Source organism: Hemitrygon akajei, chromosome 27, assembly GCF_048418815.1.
Source record: "Hemitrygon akajei chromosome 27, sHemAka1.3, whole genome shotgun sequence".
Taxonomy (NCBI): Eukaryota; Metazoa; Chordata; class Chondrichthyes; order Myliobatiformes; family Dasyatidae; genus Hemitrygon; species Hemitrygon akajei.
In genome coordinates, this window is record NC_133150.1 from 26549051 (window position 1) to 26575654 (window position 26604).

The 26604-nt window shown below is 42.7% G+C and overlaps 2 protein-coding genes and 1 long non-coding RNA gene across 8 annotated transcripts in view; 1 reads left to right on the forward strand and 2 right to left on the reverse strand.

The window, feature by feature from the left end:
• Positions 1-4002, reverse strand: part of celsr2 (cadherin, EGF LAG seven-pass G-type receptor 2) — a 314788-nt gene extending 310786 nt beyond the window's left edge. For all 5 annotated transcript variants that reach the window (XM_073030493.1, XM_073030495.1, XM_073030494.1 and 2 more), the window contains exon 1: positions 1-4002. In XM_073030493.1, coding sequence (XP_072886594.1) covers positions 1-3568 — 3568 coding nt within the window. In that variant the 5' untranslated portion in view covers positions 3569-4002.
• On the forward strand, positions 2866-25070 carry LOC140717194 (uncharacterized). Of its 2 annotated transcripts, none has more exons than XR_012096489.1 (5): positions 2866-3286; positions 4429-4551; positions 5081-5210; positions 5530-12327; positions 23939-25070. It is a non-coding gene; the product is annotated as an uncharacterized lncRNA (long non-coding RNA). The 2 variants fall into 2 exon arrangements; XR_012096488.1 differs by lacking the exon at positions 23939-25070 and adding an exon at positions 15518-16946.
• sars1 (seryl-tRNA synthetase 1) overlaps positions 16632-26604 on the reverse strand; it is a 26597-nt gene continuing 16624 nt past the window's right edge. The window contains exons 6-11 of the mRNA XM_073030496.1: positions 26183-26338; positions 24566-24787; positions 23422-23551; positions 21956-22113; positions 20026-20155; positions 16632-17041 (exon numbers count right to left, since the gene is read on the reverse strand). Of these exons, the coding sequence (XP_072886597.1) occupies positions 16887-17041; positions 20026-20155; positions 21956-22113; positions 23422-23551; positions 24566-24787; positions 26183-26338 (951 nt within the window). The 3' untranslated portion in view covers positions 16632-16886. The remainder of the gene's footprint in view (positions 17042-20025; positions 20156-21955; positions 22114-23421; positions 23552-24565; positions 24788-26182; positions 26339-26604) is intronic.

Genomic DNA, 26604 nt, shown 5'->3' on the forward strand with positions numbered 1-26604 from the left:
CTGACACAGAAACTCTCATGGTTGCTTCAAGTGGTCTATTGTTGTCCAGAGCGTGACTCAAGCTTAATTCCCCTGTGGTCTGATTGAGAATGACCAGATTTAATTCATTTCCGTGGTCAAACTTGTAATAAAGACTGTCAGAGACATCTGGGTCGTGAGCTGGAATTCTGCCAATTAACCCAGTCGGAAAACTGCTGGATTTGTTAGTGACATAGTTATTGAAAATGATTTCAAAATTTTTCAACACAGGCACATTGTCATTCTTATCCAAAAGCCGGACATGAACCGTGGCTCTGCTGACAAGCGGAGCTGATGTAGCTTGGACAACGATGATGTATTCCGATTTAGATTCATAATCCAAATCCATAAGAGCAGTTAGCTCTCCAGAAAAGATATCCAGCTGAAAAACTTCGGGAATGTTCCCCTCCACAATCTGATACATGATTTGAGCATTTGTACCTTCGTCTGGGTCTGTGGCAGTGATACGGGACACCACTAGCCCTATTGGGCTGTTTTCATCCACAAAGATATCAAACTCATCTTTTGCGAAAACTGGAGGGTTGTCGTTGACATCCAAGACTACAATCTGGATGTCGATCGGGGTCCTCATTGCAGGTACGCCTTTATCCACAGCAAAGGCTTTCAGATTGTAGACTTGAACATTTTCCCTGTCCAGTCTGCGTAGGGTTCGAACGATACCAGAGGTGGTTTCAATGATGAAGTCCCCATCTCCATCATCCCCTCCTTGGAACGTATAAAAGACCCGACCGTTCAATCCAGAATCGCGGTCAGTGGCAGAAATCTGAAGGACGCTCGTGAATGTGGGAACATCCTCATAAATGGACCCTTGATAATGATCTCTCAGGAACTGGGGGGAGTTGTCATTTACATCGTTAACTAGAATTTCAAGGTAAGTGGTGTCAGACTTCTGAGGAATTCCATTGTCTTTTGCAGTAATTGCCAAAGTATATGAAACTTGGTCTTCATAGTCAAGATCCATTAATGTTGTAACAGCACCTAAATCAGGCTCTATTTTAAACTGAGGTATACTGTCTTCCATGAAGTACGTAATTCTGGCGTTTTCACCAGTATCTTCATCGGTTGCACTTATAATGACAACCGTTGTGCCAACAGGTTTGTCTTCATTGATGTTAACGGTGTAATGGGAACTCTGAAACACTGGCCTGTGTGTGTTGGCATCTGTTACATTAATGAACACCTGAACTGTGTCGAACCGTGTCCCATCACTGGCTGTCACTGTTAGGATGTACTGTCGCTCCAGTTTGTAGTCCAAAGGCAAGGCTAGGGTTATCAAACCGCCTCCACTCTGGCTGGTTATGGAAAAGCGGTTTCGGGTATTACCATTTGAGATCTGATAGGTAACTACACTGTTGACATCTCTGTCAATCGCAGATACAGTCACCACGCTGGACCCCACCGCAGCATCTTCATTCAGTCTTATTTGATACAGTTTCTGCGTAAATTCAGGGTTGTTGTCATTTACGTCCAACACCGTGATGCTGATGCTGGCCGACGAGGACATTGGGGGTGATCCCTGATCCCTCGCTTCCACACCAAACCTGTAGAAATCCGTCATCTCCCTGTCCAGCTCTGAACTGACCACAATCCATCCGGTGTTGTTGTTGATGGAGAACGGGAAATCCGGAGACATGTTTATTAACCTGTATTCCAAACGAGAGTTGTTCCCCGAGTCCGCATCGATGGCCTGTACATGAAGAACTGAGTAACCTATCGGCACATTCTCCAGAACTGTGGACTGGAAGGGGGTGCTGACAAATATGGGAGAATTATCGTTCACATCCACCACCTGCACGGTCACTAAGCCAGTGATGTTTGACAGTGGTGGCCTCCCACCATCTTGTGCCCTGATTCGGAGGGTGTACTCCTTGTTCGTCTCATAGTCCAACTGACTCACCACATCGATGCTGCCACTTTGGGCCTCGATGTAAAACTGGCCCCTGGTGTTGCCACTCATAATGCTGTAATGGACAACTGCATTGTTACCCTTGTCACGGTCAGAGGCAGTGACCTGAAGGACCTTGGTGTTGGGAGCAATGTCTTCCAGAACCTGGATGATGTACCGCTTCTCACTGAACTGGGGGGTGTTATCGTTGTCATCTTCCACCGTTATGTGGACTGTTGCAGTGGAGCTGCGGGGAGCAGGGTTCCTCCCTTGATCGTTGGCTTCCACCAATAACTGGTAGTACTCCACCATCTCCCTGTCCACTGGACCTCTTGTCCTCATTACCCCAGACCTGGGGTCAATCTCGAACACCGCGTTCTGCCCCTGGCCATTGAGAATCTGGTACAAGATGTTGGCATTAGGCGGGGCATCTCCATCGGTGGCCCTCACCGTCAGCACCTCGTAGCCAATCTCCAGGTTCTCCCTCACGCTCTCCTTGTACTCCTGCTGCTCAAAGAGCGGGTCGTGGTCATTGCAGTCGCTGACGGTGACGGTCAGAGTGGCCATTGCGGTGCGCCTAGGGGTGCCGTGGTCCACCCCGGTGACCCTGAACACGTGAGTGTCCTTGGTCTCCCGATCCAGGCTCTCCGCCGTGGTCACCACTCCAGTTGCGGACTCGATGACAAACAGGCTGTTGGACCTGCTGTCGAAGAGGGCATCCATGGAATACTCGACCCGTCCTGCGTCCCCCTCGTCGGGGTCCACCGCCCGGACAGAGATCACCCTGGTACCCGAGGGCATGTTCTCCGGGACTGAAACCTGGTAGATCGGGGGCTGGAACTGAGGGCTAGTGTTTACGTTCCTTTTCGACCTTCTGCTGCCGTCTCGGTCTCGGCCCAGGGCCAGTTGCTTGAAGGGACTCCCTCGGGAAGATTCGTCTCCCACTCTCAGTTCTACGGTGACATTTCCCAAGGCGCTTCCCCCTTCCGTTGCACACTTGGGGCAGAGGACGTGGCCCCGAATGAACATTTTCCCCTCCAGGCAAATCCTCTCGCGGGTCCTCAGCTGCCCGTCCCGGGACAGGAGGAAGGGGCTGCCGGCCAGCTGACAGCGCAAGGGGTCGCAGGGTGGCCTGGAAGCAGGAAGCATGTCCTGGAGGGCGAACAGCGGTCGGCCGGCGGCGAGGCAGGGAGAATTTTGGAGAACCACCACCTCCACATCTGCGCCCACATTGTGCCGCTCCTTCCGCCGGTGCTTGCTGAAGCAGTGGGGACCGTGGACGTGGAGGTCCAGGCGACTGGAGATGGAAGTGAAGTCCGAGCCCCCGCCGGGACACCGCGCAGTCAGGCGAATGGAGAATGGGTTAGTGGACAAGGCACTGCACTGCAGGCTCCGGGACAGCCGCACCGTGCCTGCGGTCCGGTCAGTTTCCAAATAGCTCCAGATAAATTTCGGCGCGGAGAGCCGGTAGATCACACAGTCCCGACCTGCGCGTAGACCCGCCACCACAGTGCCCGGCTCGGAAAGCTCAGAGAGGTGGACAGTAACGCAGTCCAACAAAGGCGTATGGAGGAGCAGGCAGGTCACCAAGGTCCAGTGGAGCACAGTTACCTCCATTCTCGCTTCAATGTAACGCTGTCCCATCTCCACCGCGGCGGCGGCTGCCCCATCAAACTTGCCTCCTGCTCCTTCAGCTCTCCCTTAATGCAGTCGCCGCGTTTTCCCGTTCTCCTGTTTCCCAATGTCTCCCGACCGGCACATCGTCCTATCCCCACGGCAACACTCCTCGGCCCCGTTTGTGTTAAACGATCGCACAAAATGGCTCCGTCTGCTCCCTGGCGGGGGTTTCAATTAGCATAAACCTGCTCAAACAAGGCGAATTCAGCAGAGAGAGCGCACACTACAGCGCTTAAAGGGGCTGTGTCCTTCCTCCGTATTGTATTCCGGGTTGATTGCAGTCCGGCTGAAAGAAGAGCAGATAGAAGGCAAGTAGATGGTTTAAGTTCACTAGTCACAGTCTTAAGGTTACTACTAACTACCAAGAGCTTTAATACTGGAAAACGCCATTCTCAGACAAATATGGTGTGTTTCGCTGTAACCTCTTATAGCTATTGGTAAATTGGAGATAACACTTGGCTTCGTAAACAAGTTCCCCCCCCCCCCCAATGATTTTACAGTCATTACAGAAATGTACAAAAAGACTCAACGTGCTCTTGTTTCCTCCCTGACAAATCCCAGACGGAGAAACGGCTAAGTTTTACGGCGTCACCCATCAGTTTAGCGTAAAAAAAAATGAATCAAATATTTCAAATGGTTCTGAGTTTCAGCAGGAGTGCGCCCATTGTTTACTCTGCAGACAGCTGGGTGACGGTGGGTTCGGAAGGAACACGTTAGAACAGTTACTTTTGGGTTGGGGAATTTTCAACGCCCGTTTGATCTGCCGTTGAAATGTGTTCCTTGGAAGACGCAATGCACTTTGTTAATCCCCATCTCTGTTTCAACAGGGAGTGGCACGAAGTGTAATGACGCTAAATAAAGGAAGCCGAGACCCGAGTGCGCAGAACGGATTCAGCAAACGGGATGTTTGTGTTGTGGGCTTGAGTGTAAAATATATCCAAACTGAACTGGTATGCCTGCTTAACATAAATTCAAATATTTCCCTTCTACCCCTGTCTAATTGAGCGTTGCCAGCGTCAAATGAACTGATTTTTTTTAAAACTTCAAATTAGCGTGACTGGTTTCGTAGACCGCAGGTCGCCGCGGTTTCAGTTGTCAAAGAGCTCCAACAGAGACAGATCAGGGTAAATTCTACCGGTGCACCTGCAGAAGCCGAGCGCTGACGACGCACCTGTAGTTGGAAGTCAAGTAAAACGAAGATAAGGACCTGGGCTTGTAAAACAGATCATGGCAAAATAAACAAGCAGAGGTCACGGGCGGTCGTCGCTCTGGTGCAGCTGCCCCGCAACTCACCTCTCAGAGCCGTGTCAGTGTGCCAGAGCTCGGCAGATGGCCCAACAATAGATAATCGGATCTCGGCGAGAATGGAAGTTCTCGGCGTTGGTTATTGGGGAAGGGGGTGGAGCCGGACGCCGTGAAACCGCTGCAATCCATCGCTGTAGTCTTACAGAAGCTAATTTTCTCTCTCTCTTTAATGAGGTGTTCAAGATGATAGGAGGGGGCATGGATCGAGTGGAGAGTCAGAGACATTTTCCCAGGGCGGAAATGGCTAACACCAGAGGTACAATTTTAAGGCGATTGGAGAAAAGTAAAAGGTGATATCACAGAGGTAAGTTGTTTTACACAGAGAGTGATAGGTGCGTGGAACATCCTGCCGGGGATGGTGGTAGATGGAGATACATTAGAGGAATTTAATAAATTCTCAGGCACATGGATGATAGGAAAATGGAGGGCGGCGTAGGAGATAAGGGTCAGACGGATCTCAGAGAAAGATCGGCACAGCGTTGTGGGCCGAAGGGTCTGCAGTGCTATGTTGTAATATTCTAAATTCTAAACCTGAGTCCACTTCCAAATACCTTGGGGCATCTATGTATTGCTAAATTCAACACTGCAAGTTAACTGATCAAATGATGATCTCATCAATTTAGAATCCTGTCAAGTACGCTGCTGCTTTGGATCGGCACCGCAACGCCCGATATCGAACCCCGCACACCAAGTTATCCGCGCACTTCGTGTAAAAACAAGCAAAGTTATACTACACGTTATCAGTAACGGGAGTGACAAGTTTCCGTGTAGGTCAGTAACTCTCGCTTCGTTCAAGATTAAGATTTATCACATTTATCTCATTTCTGTTTCCATGTAACATGTGAATCTTGAACGAAGCATGACTGATATTAGAACTGCGTATTGTGCCTCGTACATGCTGAACACAAGCAAGCCCCCCGAAGCCTCTGGCGCCGCTTCTGCACAGCAACCCGAAGCCGATGCAGTCAGTGCACAGAGCGCTGGCCCTTTCAAAACATCGAGCTGGTTTGATTGTGTTACAGAGGATCATGTGGATTCAACTTTATTCCCCGCCTGCGGATGGATTTACACACCAAATCCCCCATTTGGCTTCTGTTCGTATTCCACATGAGAACGATACACCAGCATTGGAATTATGCGTTCGTATATTTACAAGACCAATTATGGAAGTGCGTCGTTGCTACGTTTCTTTCCTGTCGCCGCAGAAGACTGAAAATCGAAGGCAAAAGATCAGAACTAAACGCACAGTAAACACTGTCACCTCCAGATCGAACAACTGGATATCCTCGCGCAAGATAACATTCGTAGGACGTCGGGAACCGTTTTCGACCCGATGTTCTGCGAACAGATTCGATTTATCTGCGCATTAACCAAAAAAAATTCCCGTGGCATGTATATGTTCATTCCAGCCAGTCCTTCGTTTCCTTCGTTTAAACAGGAACGATTAGGTTCGACTTTAGCAGCAAGGAACGAAGGAAGGCTTAATATTAGAACATAGAATAACGCCGGATAGGCCAATCGGCCCACGAGGTTGTGGCGATCTTGATGCTAACTGACACGAAATGTCCTCCAGTGCGTGTTCCGTATCCCTCCATTCCCTGCATATTCACGAGACCGTCTAAAAGCCTCGGACTCTAGCAAACTGCTTCGATGAGTACCCCTACCCCTGACATTAGTGTCCGTCTTTGTGTTTATGAATATATCTTTGATAATTTGTATTGTATTAATGTACTTACCTGTAAATGGCTGCAATAAAATAGATCTCAAGGTTATATACTGACATATACGTACTTTGATAATAAATATATTTCGACTTTGACTTTACCCCTGGTAACCTATTCAAACATTTATAACTCTCTAATCTTAAAAACGTGTCCTCTGGTGTTGAAATGTCTATCCTGGGGAATAGATTCTGACGGTCTACTCTGCCTATGCCTCTCAATAATTAAAAACAAACTCCACTGGGTCTTTCCTCAGCCCAAGAGAGCAATCCAAGTTTGTCCAAACTTTCCTTGTAGCTCCTTCCCTCCAGTCCGGGTAATATCCTGGTAAACATCTCCTGAATGCTCCCTGCATGCTTCCTGGGAATGCAGGAGCTACTCATAACTCTCCAAGTGGAGAATTCTCCAAACCTCTAAGGTTCTTTACAGCCGCAGCTTGACGTCCTTTTTCTTATTCTAGCAACGACTCTACTACAAAGGCAAGCCTGCCATAGGCATTCTTTACCACCTGGTCCACTTGCATAGCCACTGTTAGTAAACGGTGCACCGGACACCAAGATCCCTTTGTACCTTAATGCTAATAATAATTCCACCATTAACTCTATAGTTTCTCTCCCAAAGTGCACCACCTTAAACTCCATCTGTCACTTTCTTCTCCGCCCACACCTGTAACTACTCTATGTCTTGGTGTATACTTTAATAGTCCTTTAAGCTGTCCACAGCTCCACCTAACTTGGTGTCATCTGCAAATTTGCTCATCCGCCCATCTACATTTTCAACCGCGTCTAGTATACTGTAAATGACAACAGAGTCGTGACACCGATTCTTGCAGAAATCTTTTGGATCTTCAGCGAGAATATTAACATTCCACTCCTATTCTCTGTCTTCCAGGGGCAAGGTAGTTGTAGATATCATGTATCTTTATCTTCTGAATCAACCTATCAAAATGTACCTTATCAAATGCCTTACTGAAGTCCATGTCTACAATGGCTACTGCTTTACCCTCAGCAAGTCCCTTTGTCACCCAAAAAAAATTCAGTCAAGTTTGTAAGACATAACCTGCCCCTCATAAAACCATGCTGACTATGCCGAAACAGGCCATGCCTGTGAATCCTATCCCTAATAGCTTCCCGACCACTGGCATGAGGCCGACTGGCCTGTAATTATTTGGACGATCCCCATTTCTCTTCTTGTACAAAGGCGCAACGTTTGCTACTCTCCAGCCCTCCAGGACGTCACCTGTTGCTCGTGAAGACGCGACAACTTTGCTAAATCTCCACATCCGCTTCTTTCCATATTCTGGGATATTTCCCATTAGGCTCTGGGGCTGGATGCATCGACACTCATGCGTTTCAAAAGACACTTCCCCTTCCTTAATCTCAAAACGTCCGAGCACATCAATATAGCCCATTCTGTTTTCCCTATACTCCCCATCCTTCTGTAAACACAGACTGAAAAGACTCCAGTCCCTCAGCTCCTTGATCTGAACGCAGGCACACGTTCTCTCCTCTTTTCCTTGAGGGGACCTACCTTCTCGTTATTTATCCCTTTCCCCCTCAATACAAGTGCAAAATACCCTGGGTTTTTGGGAACAAATGTTCCGCATGATTCTATGATTTTTTTTCTCTCTCGGTGACGGGTGCGCTGGTACATTATTGTTCAAGCGAGTAATTGGACATGATGCAGTCAGGGATGTGACTAGATATTCCGAATGAGACTTCTCGGGGATCAGTAGGGTAATTGGAGAGACATCATACGAAGTCCACGGGCACCATGGAGGTGGGCGCCGCAAGGGATAAATGCCATCATTGGAGGTATGGGAACATTTTAATTTAATTTAGTTCATATTAGTAATTTTGTTAGTCGCGGTTATTGTCTACGTGTTTGTTGTAGTACCGTAGAATGTGATTTGTAATAAATGTGCTTTTCTTCGGTGAGAAAGTATCAATGCGTCATGTTCGCATCAATTCAAACACCTCAAGAGCAGGGTTCACACATTTGCACATGCAGCCAAGGCGGGTCAACTACGTCGCTTCTATTTCAAATGCGATTACCGATTCAGACGCATCGAGCATTTTTTTTCGATAGTGGTAAGTAAAAACTGGACATCCGTGGTAGGTAATTACACATAAAATATAACCATCCATTGCAGAAAGAAGCGAGTTTCTGTGTCTGCTGCTGAGAGATCACAAAACGCACTACAGGTTTTGGTAAGGTTGAATGAAAGCCAGGATCCGAGATCAGGCAGCATCTGAACGTTTCAGGCACCGTTTTCGTCTCAGACGGTGACTCACTCCGCTTTGTTGGGATCCTGAACGCCGAGGTCCAGACTTGATGACACTCACAGTGGACCAGCATCCCAGATGCAGTCTGCACTCGCGTGGTTTGGTTTTTGCTTCCACGGGAGAGCGGTGGTGCTAATCACATTCCGACACGTTCTCGGTCCGGAGGCTGAGACTGCTCTGAAATATACTAAAGTAGTTTTTTTAAAAAAAACAAACCTGCACACCCTTCCCGCTACACTCAAGCGATTTTCTCAGCTCTCCATCCTAGAGCGAAGCGGGCAAGAACATTTTCCCCATGGAATCATACAAATAGGCCCTTTCGGCCCACAACGTCCATACTGTCCGAAATGCCCCTCTATGCTTAATTGCACTTGCCTGCATTTGGTCCGTATCCCTCCAGAGCTGTAGTACCTGTACAAATGACTTAGAAACGTTCTATTATATCTGCCTCTACGACATCTTCTGGAAGCCTGTCTTTAAAACTTTAGCCCTCAAATCTCAGTTGTATTTCTCCCTTCTCACCTCACACCCAGTGCCCTCTGGTTCCGGACTCCCGTGCCTTGCGGGAAAATGATAACCCTCCATCAATGAGCCCTTCGGAACTCGTATACGGTCACCCTTCGGCCTCCTTTATTGTGAGAATAAACCCGGCTTGTGTATATTATGCCCTCTAAAATAAAGTCAACACAATCAATACAATAACCAATGCAGGAAACCGTCTTCAAAAAAATTGAGTCTTGTCTTCAAGAACATTGATGATTATTTCCGCAGAAAGATTGAAACTAATGGTGTAGGTGGTGCATTCGATCCTAAAGTAGATGTATCCTATTTATAATATTTCACTAAACATAATCCCCGCGGTTGACCGAACGTTTCCTTAAGAAATTATTTGGTTTTACTCTGAACAATAAATGAAAACAGCGACACCTCGTGGGCATGTGGAGTGCAGCCGAGAATCATTGACTCTGATCGACCGCTTGGGAAATCAGGAAAGCGTCTAAATATTGTATGTAACAGATTGTGAGAATTAATTCAATGACTTTCTCATTTGTGGGCCGCCAAACTATCAATATAAGTAGAAACATTACGGTTGAAAGCTGTTTTTTAAAAAATATTTCTTTGTTTCCCAAGGTATAAACTTCAAATATTTATTCAAAGCAGCAAGGCAAGTACTGAGGCTATAAATGTGATCTTACGTTCTTATAATCGGTAGGTGCAGAAATAAAAAAAAGTAGGAGGTTGGTCTTTTGGAAACGACTAATGAACATCCGCCAGAATTAGCAGAACTAAAAAGAAAGCCATTACATTAAGCACTTTCATTGATTTTTTGTGTGTGTGACATTAAGCCAATATATGTGATCAAACTGGTCGTTTTAGTTGGTTAGATTTTATTCCTGTTTATTGATAGAAGCATGGTTGCTAGGCGAATCATGGAACTTTCAAAAACATGCAAATGAAGGCAAACTGGCATCTGGGGTTTAAACTTGGTACGCATTGAGTTGTCCCTGTATAAAAGTTAGAAACTATTCCTTCATGATATTAGAATGATTTATGACGAATATTTTTTCCTCTCTCAAATTCCCAACGCGAAAAATGATCACTTTGTGAGAATAAACCGAGAAAGACTAAAAGGTTTGCATTGAATAAGCTAGTCTCGTTAAAAGCACTTGCAATATACTGGTTAATCAAATCTGGAACGGCAGCAGTGCTACTGGTTTAAATAGATGAAACATATTGTCTATGAATGTAAGAAAGAAAAAAAAACTATGCATAGTATATTCTTATAAATAATAATTTTTATCAGTAAAGTTTATTTCGGGTTTTTTTAAAAAAACTGGAGACAATTAGATGTTAATCAGACAGATGTTCCATCTAAGCCTCCAATTGTAAATTGACATTGACACAAGTGAGATTGTATGGAGAATTACAAAATTCAAAAAGTTGTGATTTTGGTCAGAATTATAATCCTAGAAAAAAATAAATATTTACAAAGGGTTTTGGGGGGAAAAGGGCATTTGAACATATTCATTTAGGACTTTCAAATAATTGTAAAGTTGTGGGAGTGACGTATACCGTTTGGAAGGTACAACACTATTGTTGTGGTCATTTTAGTGTTTTCAGCAGGAAAGTCATGACATTTTTCCGGGGGTAACGGGCGGGGCCGGGGAGAAATCAGACTTAAGCCACAGCTCCCGCTTGTTCCCCGCGTGTGTATTTCAAGGAGGGTTCAGAGATCAAGCTTAGTTCGATGTTTTCATTATTCGATAGAACCCTTTTTACTCTCACTCGAACAAACTGCCGCACAACTCAGAGGCAAAACCTGAGGTAAGTAAAATACACACATAAACCCAATGAACCAACGCTTCAGAACTCTGCAAATATGTCACAAGGCCCATCGTTTCTCTGGCTCTTTTAGCCAACCCTAAACGTGCAATCTGTATTTCCTTATATTTACAGGTTCGACAATCAGGATCTTTAACTAACCCGGACTCCTCTTCACACATAACAGCACACGCAGAACGTAGGAGTTATTGCAACCGGTTAACAGGCCCGTCAGCCCAACTAATCCAAGTTTAATTGCCTACCCAGCTCGTCTCATTTACCCGCGTTTGACCCGCATCCCTCTAAACGTTTTTTGTACCTGTGCAAATAATTGTCTTTTAAATGTGGTAGTTGAATCAGTAGATACTAATTCTGTACTTAACTCCATGTCCACCTCTGATAGCTCATTCCACGTACGCATCACCCTCCGCGAGATAAAGTTGTCCTCCAGGTCCCTTTTAAATCATTTCCATCTCATTTTAAACCTAAGTCCTCGAGTTTTGGCCTTCCCTGTCATGAGGGAAATACTGTGGCTATTCGCCTTATCTATACACATCACCATATTATAAACCTCTTCAACAAGCATCAACGGAGCTTTGTTGTGACTGAATTTTATATAGCTGCTCCCCAAGATTTCAATTAATTTAACTTTAGCGATTGTAAACGAGGGTTAGGAATTGCATCCAAAGTGGCACCTTTCCAAACCAGCAGCTAATATTTTATACCCATTGTTGGAATATTGAGAAATGAAGCAATTTATCGATACCCAGGCGGTGACTTAGTGCCAAATATTACGCATTAGATTAGCTGAAAGAGAAATATATGCCGAAAAAATTATGACGGGGCGGAGTTATGATGACGCTCGATAGCAACTCCTTCAAGCTCATCTGCGGAAACCGCTTAATTTCTACCGTTGATGTCTCTCTTTTTCCTTTTCAGGGCGGACGGGATTCTGTTGAAGACACTAACCTGGAGTTACACCCAGACTTAGGCTCTTTGTGGTTGTGGGGCCCGCTCCCCAAAAAATCTCTGTCCCTCCCTCCCGATATTAGTGTTGCCTCAGAGAGAGCCTGTGGTATGTTGAATTGTTGAGGTGAGCGATTAGGAGTCCTTGCTTTGCTGCTGTTGGTGCGTGGGAGAGGGGAGTGGGGGCTTTGGGGTTCCAATGTTTTAACATTCTTTGTCTGTGAAGAACAAGAATTTCAGGAGGAGTATTGTATACATTTATCTGCTTTTAAATGGAACTATTGAAAAAAAATCTAAGAGCACCGCCACAATTTTCTTTTGGACAGGGTTTTGAGATCTTTTTTCTCCTACGGGCCAATAGGAGATTTGGTTTAATCTTCTACAATCTAGTGCAACTGACACCTCAGCCATTCACTAGTCCTATGTTTGTTGGGTTCAATCCCACGTAATCTAGCAACGCTTCAATACAATAAATGTTGACATGGCACTAAACCCAGCAAAATCGTTCTAACGTTAAATAGGACATTGATACCATTTTTAACCTCATTCACCGGGATCAGATTTACATGGAAACACTCCTTGCACATAAACTTCATTTTAAAATAATACTGAAACGTTTAAATAATTATTACATACAAATGCAGAGGAAGAACAGAGTTGAACTGGTTTCACGTTGTCCAGTTGTAAACTTCACCCTCGTAGTCTTGCACTCTTGAACTTTGAACTTTTGAACTTTGTGCCTATTTCCCTTGTACAATTTCAACACTTATTTTAAAGACGGTCTTCTTACCCAGTTAACAGTCATGGTTATCATTGATTGTGGTTACTCTAGAACCATGAAAGATAGCTAGTAAACGCAGAAGAACAGCACTAAAGTTTTCGGCCAATAACTCAATTTTGTCTCAACACCTCAATTTTTTTGCTATCTGCAGATGTTGTCTGGTCTACCGAACATATGCCAGCGTCCCGGAGACGTTTGTTTTTTTTTTCATTTGGCGGTTGCACCCATTGTTAATTGTGAACAACTCACTGCTAGACAGCTTGTTTTCCAGGGATTCTTTCTTCAGTTGCCACCAATTTCTAACACATACCGCTAGTCAGAGTGTAAAGTGGCAGTAAATCAAAGGCCAAAAAAAAAAGTTTTTCAACTTAAAAAATATTTTGATCAGAGTATTATTGTTGTCTACGAAATTTAATTATGTTGATTAATCATCTTCAGATAGTGCAAACTATACAATATAGAAACCTAACACCAAAGGGCCACCCTGGGGGGAAAATGACGCGCTATCGTTCTGTAACATGAGAGTTCTCACCTCACAATTCACACGTTATGAAGTTTCTGTATTATGATCCAGTTATTTATGGTCGTGAGACAAACTGACATTTATTGAGAAGCATCAGATCAAAGCGGAAAAGTGCAATTTATAAACATGAGAAAGTCTGCGGATGCAGGAAATCGAAAGCAACACACACACACACACACACACACACACACACACACACACACACACACACACACACACACACACACACACACACACACACACACACACACACACACACACACACACACACACACACACACATCTGCGGGAATTCAGCAGGTCAGGCAGCATCTATAGACATGAATAGAAACGTCAACGTTTTTGGGCCGAGACCCTACTTCAGGACTGAGAAGGAATGGGAAAGAGGTCAGAGTAAAAAGGTGAGGGGAGGGAAAGGAGGCTAGTTGGAGGGTGGCAAGTGAAACCAGGTAAGAGCGAAAGGTCCAGGGCTGGAGAGGAGAGTGGACCATTGGAGAAAGAGAAGGAGGAGGGGACCCTGGGGGGAAGTGATAGGTCTGTGAGCAGAAGTGAAAGTTCAGATTAGGGTATACAGAAAGTTTTTTTTTAACGGAAGGAGACTACCCAGTTGGAATACAGTTCTTCCATCTTGAGGGTGGCCTTGGACTACAAGAGGAGGCCATGACTGACATATCGGAACGGGAATGGGAATTAGAATTAAAATATTTAGCGTTCCGAAAGTTCCGCTTGTGGCGCATGGAACGGAGGTGCTCGAAGGCCCGGTCCCCCGATTTACCATGGGTCTCACCAATGAACGCATCGAGAACACCTTGCACAATAAAGGACCCCCTGCAGATTCGCAGGTGAAGTGTCACCTGGAAGGACTGTTTGGGGCTCTGAATGGGGTTGAAGGAGAGGTGTATGGGTAGACGTAGCACTTGGGCCTAGAGGGAGATTAGTGGGGAGGGAGGAATGGACAAGGGAACCACGGAGATCCCTGCGGAAAGCGAAGGGGATGGAAGTAAAGATAGGATTCGTGATAGGATCCATTTGGGTGTGTCGGAAGTTGTTAGATGCGGAAGGTGAAGGAGTGGTAGTTAAGGACAAGAGGAACTCTTATCACTGTTACGGCAATTCATATACAATTTACTTTCTTATCTGAATCCAGAAAAAAAGTAAATATATGTTTCTGGATAAGATATCATGTACAGAAGTTACGTGAGCGTCTCCATTTCTTTAAACGCTGCCAACCCGCTAAGGGAAAATTGAACAATTTCCATCCAAGGGGCAGACCTTGTGAAGAAATGCACAAATACCGGGCATGCCCATGGGGGTATATATAACTTCTTGGGATATCCAAAAAGAGCAAGAACAAGCTGGAGTGCATCGCTTTTAAACGAATTATGCTGTTACATCGGCAAAAATGTACACTCTCAAGAGTAACCGACCCCGTTAGTTTATCTGGATGAACTAATAGTTGACTAATTTGTTCTGGCACATTGTTCACTTCCGATTTTCTGAATTGATTTATTATTTTCGCATATACAGGGGTTTTAGAAGAGTTGAAGGGGGTGGGGGGGGGTGCATCAGGTAGACCTGAAAGGTCATGGCCCAAGCAATAAAACAAGAATGCGCAACAGGAATCTGCCGTAGGATAAAGCGGGGAATAACGGCGATGAGCAGTGGACCGGGCAATGCGCTAGCGTGCGAGGTTGTGTGAAAGATTACAAAAAAAAACTTGAAAAGGTAGAACGAAGCAAGGGGGGGGGGGGGGGGGAGAAACACAGATAGCGGGCGGCAAGGAGCGTAAGGATCCTGGGTGATCCGGCAGATTTGGTGCGGGCGTGCCCGGCGAAGTGGAACTCGAGAGGATCTGAAATGGGAAACGTTCAGGTGGAGTTTAAGCGGACGTGAAAGAGAGAAGCCGGGGTGGATCACGCGGACCTGTAAAGTTGCATTATTACAGTATATTAATATTCCGATTACTTGTTTTTTTAACTCACCAATGTATTTTGACTAATACACATTTGAAAGGGAGACGTCAAGATGAAAACAGGAAGCGCGGTGACACGGTGTGTGGGACGAGGGACCGGGAAGAACGCATTGGCTGGAATAAGACCGGGCAATGTGAAGAGGCGCGAAGTGACCAGCAAGCGCACCAGGCGAGGTGAAGCATGAAAGCGCCGAGAAGACAGCGAGCGACGGGAAACTACGAGGGCACAGCTGTAGCAGGAAGCAGTGAAGGAAGGAGGACATGAGGGTGTTTAAACGTACCAGGAAAGGTGAAGACCAAGCGACGGTGTGGTATGGAACAGAATTTGTGTACATGAGCACAAGGGCGGTGGAGATAAGATCTGTTTCTATGCTGTATAAACTAACAGATCTCAATTCTATGCTTACTTTTGAGATGTGTTAATTTTGGAAATGGGAGGAGGTGAGGGTAATGTTTATAGAAACACACAAAAAATGGAAAACTTTTAAAAATTCAAACTTTCAGCATAGCAAGTTTAATGACAGATTTACACTCAGCTGTTCCCTATGAAATCTTAATGAGAACCAAAGAGAATTTTGACCGTTTTCAGAAAACATTAAATACATTTATGTTGAAATAAAATTCTTCCATACTTTAATAAACCTGAAAGTTATTAGTTTCCAGTTGTCTCCTCTGTTGTAGCCAATGACTCCTCTAGATCACAGCACATAAGCCCTGCCTATATTGTTCTTCCTTAGCAAGTACAGATTCTGAAAAAGGGCAAGCAAGTTGGGAATAACAAACACATCTAATTTTGTTTTTATTTTTGGTTTTATTTAAAAATCAACAGACATATTTGTTAGAAATCATGGAACACATGTTTTAATGATTTCCCCCCTTAGTCTGGAGTCACTGAAGCCAAATAGCACATTGCCCACAAATGCCCTAAGGCAGCTAATGACTAAACCCAGGGATGAAATCTGACAATTTGCCAGTTTGTATGGTTCAGTACCATGTCATGTGAAATATACCAAGCCATCTATAAAGCACAAAGCAATTTGTACAGCACAATAACTTAAGCTCTATTGAATTCAATCTGTTGTATTAGACAAGTAGAAGATGTGTTGCAATTTCATAATGAACTATACATGAAAAAATAGGCTTACATTAGAAGCATTCTTGTTTAAGCTGTTTATTATTGCAATTCAGGAGATAAAATTCCATATTCTAAGCATACACAGGCAGCAAATTCTCCATAAAACTTGTTCCACTTAAATGACCAGCTCAAGAGCTGCACATTATTACTACCACGAAGGTGATGCTCTTCTCATTTTACTCAACATGAAGCTCATTTACAAGTCATCCACCTGTAATTAATCTGGACAACAAGTACACTGATTTACAAGTTAATCATTTATTTGAAAGGGTTCACTAATTGCTGACAGACATGTTCTGGACTTTATTTTCCAAGCTAGTGTCAGATAAAACAGGTTTCTTCTTGTTTCCTTCCTGCTGCTTTTTCTGTTTTTTAGATGGTTCCTGGTCAATAGGTGCTTGTTTAACGAACTTGATAATTTCATTCAAACCTATTAAAAAGAAAGAGTACATGTACTTTTGTGAGTTAAAAATGATGTGCTTCATTTTCTGACTTACTATCAAAATATCTCAGTAATAATTGTCATTTTAGTTGCTTGTAATTCAGCTGTCAATTGCAACGAGCTCTCTAAGTTATATGTAGACAAGAGCACACCAAGACTAAAAAAACATGAGAAAATCTGCAGATGCTGGAAATCCAAAGCATCACACACAAAATGCTAGAGGAACTCAGCAGGCCAGACAGCTTCTATAGAAAATAGTAAACAGTTGACATTTCAGGCCAAGATCCTTCATTAAGACTCATCCTTCATGATCAACAGCTGAATTGTAATTTTGTTTTATCTTAAAACAAACATTAATTCGAAAGGCAGATCACAGGCTGATTTTGCTCCACTCGAACTTGGAATCCAGCCAACTCTCAAGGTCCCACATTTTCCCTCAATTAAGGTTAAACCACTGAGCTTCTCACCTATACCTCAAAAAAGATTGTTCCCACTTTAATTTTCCCAGAAGTGTTTAAAATTATCATTATCTTTTATTAGTTTACCTTGTTCCCACATCTTGCAAATAGTTAACGTGTACTATTTGTTGAACAAAGGAGACTATGGAGCCATGAGGGAGGAGCTGGCCAAAGTTAACTGGACGGATATCCTAGCAGAAAAGACAGTGGAACAGCAATGGCAGGTATTCTTGGGAATAATGCATAAGGTGAAAAATTAGTTCATCCCCCGGAGAAGGAAGGATTCAAAGGGGGGAAAGGGGCCACAGTGGATGACAACAGAAGTCAGAAATAGCATAGCATTAAAAAAAAGGAAGTATGACAGAGCTAAGGTGAGTGGGAGGACAGATGATTGGGAAATTTTTAAGGAACAACAGAACTTAACTAAAAAGGCAATACGGGGAGAAAAAATGAAGTACGAACGCAAGCTAGCCAGGAATATAAAGGAGGATAGCAAAAGTTTTAGGTATGTGAAGAGAAAGAAGATAGTTAAGAACAATGTTGGGCCCTTGAAGAATGAATTGGCTGAAATTGTTATGGGAAACCGAGAAATGGCAGAAGAATTTAATAAGTACTTTAGATCTGTCTTCACTAAAGAAGACACAAGCAATCTCCCAGATGTATGGATGGGCCAAGGACATAGGGTAACAGAGGAAATGAAACAGATTGACATTAGGAAGGAAACGGTGATGAGTAGACTGATGGGACTGAAGGCTGACAAATCCCCAGGTCCAGATGGTCTGCATCCTAGGGTACTAAAGGAGGTGGCCCTGGAAATTGCAGAAGCATTGGTAATCATTTTCCAATGTTCCTTAGATTCAGGATCAGTTCCTGAGGATTGGAGAATGGCTAATGTTATCCCACTTTTTAAGAAAGGAGGGAGGGAGAAAACAGACACTATCCACCTGTCAGCCTAACATCAGTAGTGGGGAAGATGCTAGAGTCCATTATTAAAGATGAAATAGTGGCATATCTAGATAGCAGTGATAGGATTGGGCCGAGCCAGCATGGATTTACCAAGGGTAAATCATGCTTAACTAATCAATTGGAGTTTTTCGAGGATGTAACCAGGAGGTTAGACAAGGGAGATCCAGTGGATGTAGTGTACCTCGATTTTCAGAAGGCATTTGATAAGGTCCCACATAGGAGATTGGTGGGTAAAATCAAAGCTCATGGCATTGGGGGGAAGACATTGACATGGATAGAAAACTGGTTGGCAGATAGAAAGCAAAGGGTAGCGGTGAATGGGTGTTTCTCGGAATGGCAGGTGGTGACTAGTGGGGTGCCACAGGGCTCGGTATTGGGACCACAGCTGTTTACCATTTACGTCAACGATTTAGATGAAGGCATTGAGAATAACATCAGCAAGTTTGCTGATGATACTAAGTTGGGTGGCAGTGTGATGTGATGAGGATGTTAGGAGAATTCAGGGTGACTTGGATAGGCTGGATGAGTGGGCAGATACTTGGCAGATGACGTTTAATGTGAATAAGTGTGAGGTTATCCACTTTGGGAGTAAGAACAGGAAGGCAGATTATTATCTGAACTGTGTAAAGTTAGGTAAGGGAGAAATACAAAGAGATCTAGGAGTCCTTGTTCATCAGTCACTGAAGGTGAATGAGCAAGTGCAGCAGGCAGTGAAGAAGGCTAATGGAATGTTGGCCTTTATTACAAAGGGAATTGAGTACAAGAGCAAGGAAATCCTCTTGCATTTGTACAGGGCCCTGGTGAGACCACACCTGGAGTATTGTGTACAGTTTTGGTCTCCAGGGTTAAGGAAGGACATCCTGGCTGTAGAGGAAGTGCAGCGTAGATTCACAAGGTTAATTCCTGGGATGTCAGGACTGTCTTATGCAGAGAGATTAGAGAGACTGGGCTTGTACATGCTGGAATTAAGGAGATTGAGAGGGGATCTGATTGCAACATATAAGATTATTAAGGGATTGGACAAGATAGAGGCAGGAAATATGTTCCAGATGCTGGGAGAGTCCAGTACCAGAGGGCATGGTTTGAGAATAAGGGGTAGGTCATTTAGGACAGAGTTAAGGAAAAACTTCTTCTCCCAGAGAGTTGTGGGGGTCTGGAATGCACTGCCTTGGAAGGCAGTGGAGGCCAATTCTCTGGATGCTTTCAAGAAGGAGCTAGATAGGTATCTTATGGATAGGGGAATCAAGGGATATGGGGACAAGGCAGGAACCGGGTATTAATAGTAGATGATCAGCCATGATCTCAAAATGGCGGTGCAGGCTCAAAGGGCCGAATGGTCTACTTCTGCACCTATTGTCTATTAATGCAAAACTTTAAATATAATGAAGAGGGTAGAACCTGGGCAGATTTTCTCCAGAATAGAAAAATCAAAACTTTAAATCCTAGATTTTCAGCGTGGAATTTAGGAGAATATGTGGCTTGCCCGATCTCATCCCCAAATGAATGAAACAAAGTCATACTGTACACATAACCACTTCTTCCACTTACCTGGAGGCATGTATGGTCTTAGACTTTCAGGTATCACCACACCCTCTTCAGTTTGATAATTCTCGAGGATAGCACAGATGACACGAGTTGTTGCACACATTGTGGCATTTAACATGTGCACAAATTCAGCCTACAAACAAAAAATACATTTATTCTACATTCTTAGCACATTAATTTACATCCTCAAAACAAAATAAAAATCTCCTTAATGTTTTCCTCTCTCCATGCTGTAATGCTTCATCATTATTACTCCTGTTCTGAAGATAAATTGACTAAGGAAAAGGTTCATTAGCAAATAACTAAGCCTCAATATGGAGTCTAGGCAGTGAGACGGCATTCAATCACAGCAGGCATCATATATGGATCATGGTAATGTGAAGCTAGCAGCTGGGAAGCACTGGAAAGAGATCACGTTGAATGAAAACCCTTCTTTTTAGACTGGAGAACTGAAAGTGATTTCTGGATCATTACCACTTCAAGCAAAATTACTGCATTATCATACTGGAACCTTCAGGATCCCTGTAGCTTAGCACAAAATTAAGTGCGAGTCATTTTTAGTTTAAAAAATGTTTTAAATCCACAATATAGGTTTCCATTGCACAGGTATAGCTTTATGTCTAAACATGTTGTTGGATATATCAAGCATCCCATTTACTCAAAGTCAATCTGTTCTATACAAGTTAAAAGCTTCCACCAAAATTCACTCACAGCCTACTTGAGAAAGATTTACATTTCTATTTAGGTGACTTCTATTTGCTCTCAAAACATTACATTAATTTATTCCAATAGCTGAATGAGTAATATACATAAAGCTTGTTGGGTGCTCGACTATACCAAACCAACTGGTAAGTTCTTGATTCTGAGGTCATCTAAATCAGATTGACAACAGCTTTTATGTCTCCATGCTTGGAAAAGTGATGTATCTTTTAGAATTGTGAGGGTCAGCAAAAATATTTTGGTGTAAAGCAGTTCCACTGCTGAATGGCACACTAGCACCCTCTTCAGGCAAGCCTGATACCCAACCACTATACCAGAACAGTATTATTTTAGTTAGATGACTGTGAGCAAATAATTGCTGGTTAACATTTACAGTACTGTGCAAATAGCTCGATGCCTTAAGACTTCTGCAAAATACTGTTAGCTTTTTTTTTAAATATAATTTTCTTCATGGGTTAATATTGATCTGAAATATGTAGTGGTAAGACATTATCTCTCTCATATATATATATTTGAGTTTACAAGTGAAATTAATATTAGCTGCAGATTGAGTCTTGATAAACCCGTGTCTTACTTCCAATTATACACTTTCACATGCAAGACCATTGGATTTCAGTTTTCATTGGAAAGTTACATGTATTGCAGAAAGAGTGTCCCAAAGCATTAACATAAAGCTCAAAATCCAAAGTGTTAAGTTCAGTTGTAAGAGCATTTTACAGTTCAATATTGTTTCAAGTTGCCAGTTCTGAGGTGTGTGCCAACAGTTTGAAGCCTTACATTACCTTTCCCATGTTTTGCAGATTACTATGCACATAAAAGAACTATTAAAGAAATTGTTGAATATCAAGCATTTTAGCATATTTCAAAAAGTGCAAGTAGGCACTAAATCAACGTCAATTCTTCCTTTCTTATTCTCATGAAGACAATGTCCATTCTAGCCATCCAATATCCAAATAAAATACCATAGAAATTCAGTAAACAGTCACAACCACATGCCGAGGTAAACAGCAAGATCCTTACCGATGAGAGTTTAGCCCAAGTGCTAATTTGTGAAAATTTACTCAATTTTACATTCCCAACCAATACCCATAAAGGAACGGACAATCACATAAATATTTCATATTCAGGCATCATGACAACTGTTTGTTTTATCAAACAGATACACATTTTCACCTTTTGAAGGCAGTGTAATTCAGCATATCATCATACATACTTTATCCATCATTTTTTTGGTTTGTCCATATCTGATTCGCAATCTCCGTGCTTGGTAATCTGTACAGTTTGAACATGATACCAATTCCCGGAAGGCAGAAGAGCCAGGAAACCAAGCTTCCAAATCCAACTTTTTACTTGCAGCATGATTCAGTGCACCTAACAGAGCAAAGAAAGCAACTTCAATTCCACACCCATTTCTCACTGGAATATCAATTTGTCAATTAAAAGAGAATGACTTCAACCTGAAAACAGGAAATCTATGAGACCAGCAGGTATACAGCCACTTTGCAATCTGCATTTATCCATCCCTCTCAAATGTTCAGCTAAAATGTCCTGGTGTCACCACATGCCAGAAGCTCCACACAAAAGACAAACAATTCAGAGGCATCTCTGATGAGTGACTCACCTAATGCCCCTGGATCTTTCCAGCACTTATATGGTAAGAGTATGGAGTGTGAGAAATTGAGAGTTGTGTTAGTACATGGGCCGCCTTTGGGTGCCTTATGAAAGATGTGCTGGCATAGGAGAGGGTCCAGAGGAACTTCACAAGAATGATTCTGGGAAAGAAAGAGTTAATGCATGAGGAGTGTTTTATGGCTCCAGGCCATTACTTGCTGGAGATTAGAAGAGTGAGAGGGGGGAATCTCACTGAAATCTTATTGAATATTGAAAGGCCTATATAGAGGGAGAGGATGTTTCCTATAGTAGGGCGTCTAGGACCAGAGGGCACAGCCTCAGAAGAGAGGGATGTCCATTTAGAACAGATGAGGAGGAATTTCTTTAGCCAGAGGGTAGTGAATCTGTGGAATTTGTTGCCACAGACATCTGTGGAGGTTGATCATCGGGCATATTTAAAATGAAGGGTGATAGGTTCATTATTAGTCAGGGCGTCAAACATTAACAGGGAAAAGACAGAAGAAGGGGATTGAGAGGGATAATAAATTAGCCATGACTGAATAGCACAGCAGTCTCAATGAGCTGAATAGCCTAATTCTGCTCTTATGATAAAGTAGTTTTATAGAGTTTCCTTATCTCCACTAAATTTTACCATTTTAATCAGGTAAAAGGCAATGCAATCAAAACAAAAGCATGCTATGTTCCTTTATTCTTGGACATACAATGCTTGACAGAACACAAATAGTATCTTGTGACTTAAGGCTGATAACTAAACCTGTACACAGTAAGACATGTTGTTTTTCCACAACCTTCCAAATGCTCCAAACACCTATCTGGTGAGCATTGGCTTCTAAAATCTAAAACAAGTTCCTCACAGAAATAAATTAGGCTCATTGAAATATAATTTTTAAACACATGTCTTATGGCTGTTCTGAATTTACCACTGAGTATAATCAAACTGGAAATACATTTTAGTTTTTAAAATCTCATAAGATTTTAAACAAACAGCATTTTTAAATGTACAATCATTTAGCAGCATCTAAAGAAGCTATATGATTTATCAAGTACCTGATACAATATTTACAATGCGGTATGGAATTCCGAGAGATTGGTAGAACTCTTCAGCAGTTTTAATCATTTCGTCAAACATATCCCATGACTTATTATCATGAGGGGAAGCAAAAACGAATTGTTCAACCTATAAAGACAAAATATAATGTAAAAGAGTCTTAAATTATCAACAATATATTGAATTAATGTTCTGAAATAAAATTATCACTATCAGATGATAGTGTACATTACACTTATTACTTCTGTGAATACAGCAATGGGTGTCGGGTGCTTTGGTATCGTTTACATTTTTTTCACGCAATGGATATTGTTTGCAGTCATCCAAATATTACTTTGCTCCTTTAATCAATTCTTTCCTGAGGCAGTGGGCCTTACTGAGGTATAACCTATTGGGGAAACTATTAATTCTTTGAAGTGCTGCACATTGATCAAATGGATTGCAGTGGATGCAACGGCTGGCATGAAAATGTAATTTACTGAGGGCCATCACCAGTAGCAATCCTTCTTTTTACAGGTCACCTACGTGATTAATGTACTATGAACAGAATTTAATGGAGAAGATACCATCGATGGGATTTCCACCCCCACCCTCCAACCAGAAGTAGAACGTGAATGAAGAATGCCACAATGCTGGAATGGGTGATAAAAACTTGGGTTATCCATGGATACACAAGGTAGTGTTGCACCATGTAATTTAACCTTCCCTTTTTCCATTCCCCATTCTGGCTTCCCTCCTACTCCTCTTCTCTTCATCTGCCTATCACCCCCTTCCTCCCATTCACCCATGCTCCACTCTTTCCTTCTTCAGCTGTTAACCTTTTCCACATATCACCTCCCAGCTCCTTATTTCACCCTCCCTCCGCCATCCACCCAGCTGGCTTCACCCTTCTAACTTGTACTCCTTCCCCTCCCCCACCCTATTTTAGTTTCTTCTCTCTTCCTTACCAGTCCTCACGAAGGGTGTTGGCCTGAAACACAAGCTCTTTATTCCTTTCCATAGATGCTATTTAACCCGCTGAGTTCTTCCAGCATCTCGTGTGTGTGTGCGCTACTCTGGATTTCCAGCAACTGCAGAATCTCTTGTGTAAATAATTGAGCTGTTTTATGAATTAGAATTGCATTTCCCAGCATTCTGAATTACCTTCTCGAACTGGTGAACGCGGAAGATGCCCCTGGTGTCACGGCCATGTGAACCGACCTCCTGACGGAAGCATGTAGAAAATCCAGCATACTTAATGGGAAGATCCTCAGGCTTTATCCATTCATCTCTGTGAAAAGCTGCAATTGGTTGCTCAGAAGTAGCAATCAAGTATTTCTCATCAATGGAACTGTCATCTGATTTTTCACTGCCTTTTCCAATTACCTAAAGAAAACATTGCAAGTTATAGAGCTATATGGCAAGGAAATAGAGCCTTCAGCCTAATTCGACTATGCCGACCAAGCTGTCAATGTAAGCTAGTCCCATCTGCCCACATTTGACCCCTATCCCTCTAAACCAGGGGTTTCAAACCCATGTTCCACCGAGCCTTCAGTTAACGGTAGGGGTCTTTGGCATTAAAAAAAGGTTGGGAACCCCTGATCTAAACTGTTCCCGTTCATGTATCTGTCCAAATATCTTTTCAATATTAAAATTGTTCCCACATCTATCACTTCACCTGGCAGTTCATTCCCTACACAAACCATTCTTCCTTTTAAATCTTTCCCTTCCAGGGAAAAACTGACCATTCACCCTTTTATATTCATGATTTTATGTTTAGTTTTAAACTAGCATTAAGTGCTGATAAAGACAAGATACTAAATATAATCAATAGATAGTAAAGGTAAAAATTTAAAAAATTAACTGTTATTGTTGTTTTTGCTACTTGCCACACTGATTTCTAATGCTTTGTCCAGTTGACATCATTAAGTCAATAATGAGGTTGTTATTACTTTTAGGACGGTACAAAGATGAGGGAAGTAAAATTGAGGCAATTTTAGGGAAGCAAAATTGAGGTTTTCCTAATCCTTCCGTTTTGACTAACTGAACTTGTAGCACCCAAGGGGTGTTCAGATTCAGTAAACTATCTGCACTTATTTCAGTGAAAGCAACATTAGGTTCAGTGGTGCTACATTGGAAAAAGGACAAGCAGGGTTATTAACCTTGAATGCTATCAAGTAACAATCGTTAGAACCCAAGTCTTCATTCATTCTGCAGGATAGAGGATAGTACTCTATCCTCTAGGTTATATCGTCAAATACAAGGCTGCAGACTCACACCTCAATCTGTGGAAATGGATGTTTTTCATGTGTCAAAATAAAGAATTTGTACACTTTTAATAGTTAAAACACAATGTATTCATCACATCTAAATGCATTCTTCATCAAGATGCAACTGATACTGAGAATTGGGAAAACAAATGATCTTATCCAAGCTGTAGTGCAAGCAGTGATGTTTCAGTAGAGGTCAACGCAACTCATACCAGGGAGCAAAACTGTGACCTTTTTTTTTAATCTAACAACAACATTAGATAATATGTATTATCCATGCTATTTAAAGAAGCCCAAAATTAAATTTCAAAAGGAATGCGAGTCCCTGTGGTTTCATGAAAAATTAAACGTGACTGTATTTGACGCGATACAATAATGTTTATGGTTTCATAAGTGATGATAAATGTTCAATACGATTCACTCAGAAGGGACAACTTAAATTTCTAGTATCACATTAGTGGGAATTACTCCCTTTCTGCTTCGTCAGTGCAAAAAGCATTGTGTTCAGTACCTTGTACAGTTCTTCATCAAATTGACTCAGCTGTGCTACTTCTTGCATTACTTCTTTTCTCATAAAGAATGGTGTATAAAGTGGAGTATAGCCTTGGCTGCTTAGACCCCGCAGAGCATGCTGGATCAGAGCTTGTTCAAGAAATACCAAAGGACCCTGCAAAACATAATGAACACATTCTTTGACTTTCTCTAGGTCTTTCAATTATTATTATAAACCTTGCAATTACATACTTAACTATACACTCAAAACTGCACTACATATCAGAACTCATTTTTCCTCCTGATGTTCCAGCTGTGTAAGTAAAAGACTACAAAGGGTTTCCCTTTTGCAAAGATAGTCAAGTAATATACTACATGGCAAGGGCAACAGGTACAAGTCTTACGATTACATCCTGCCCATAAGCTTAGGCATTCACTTCT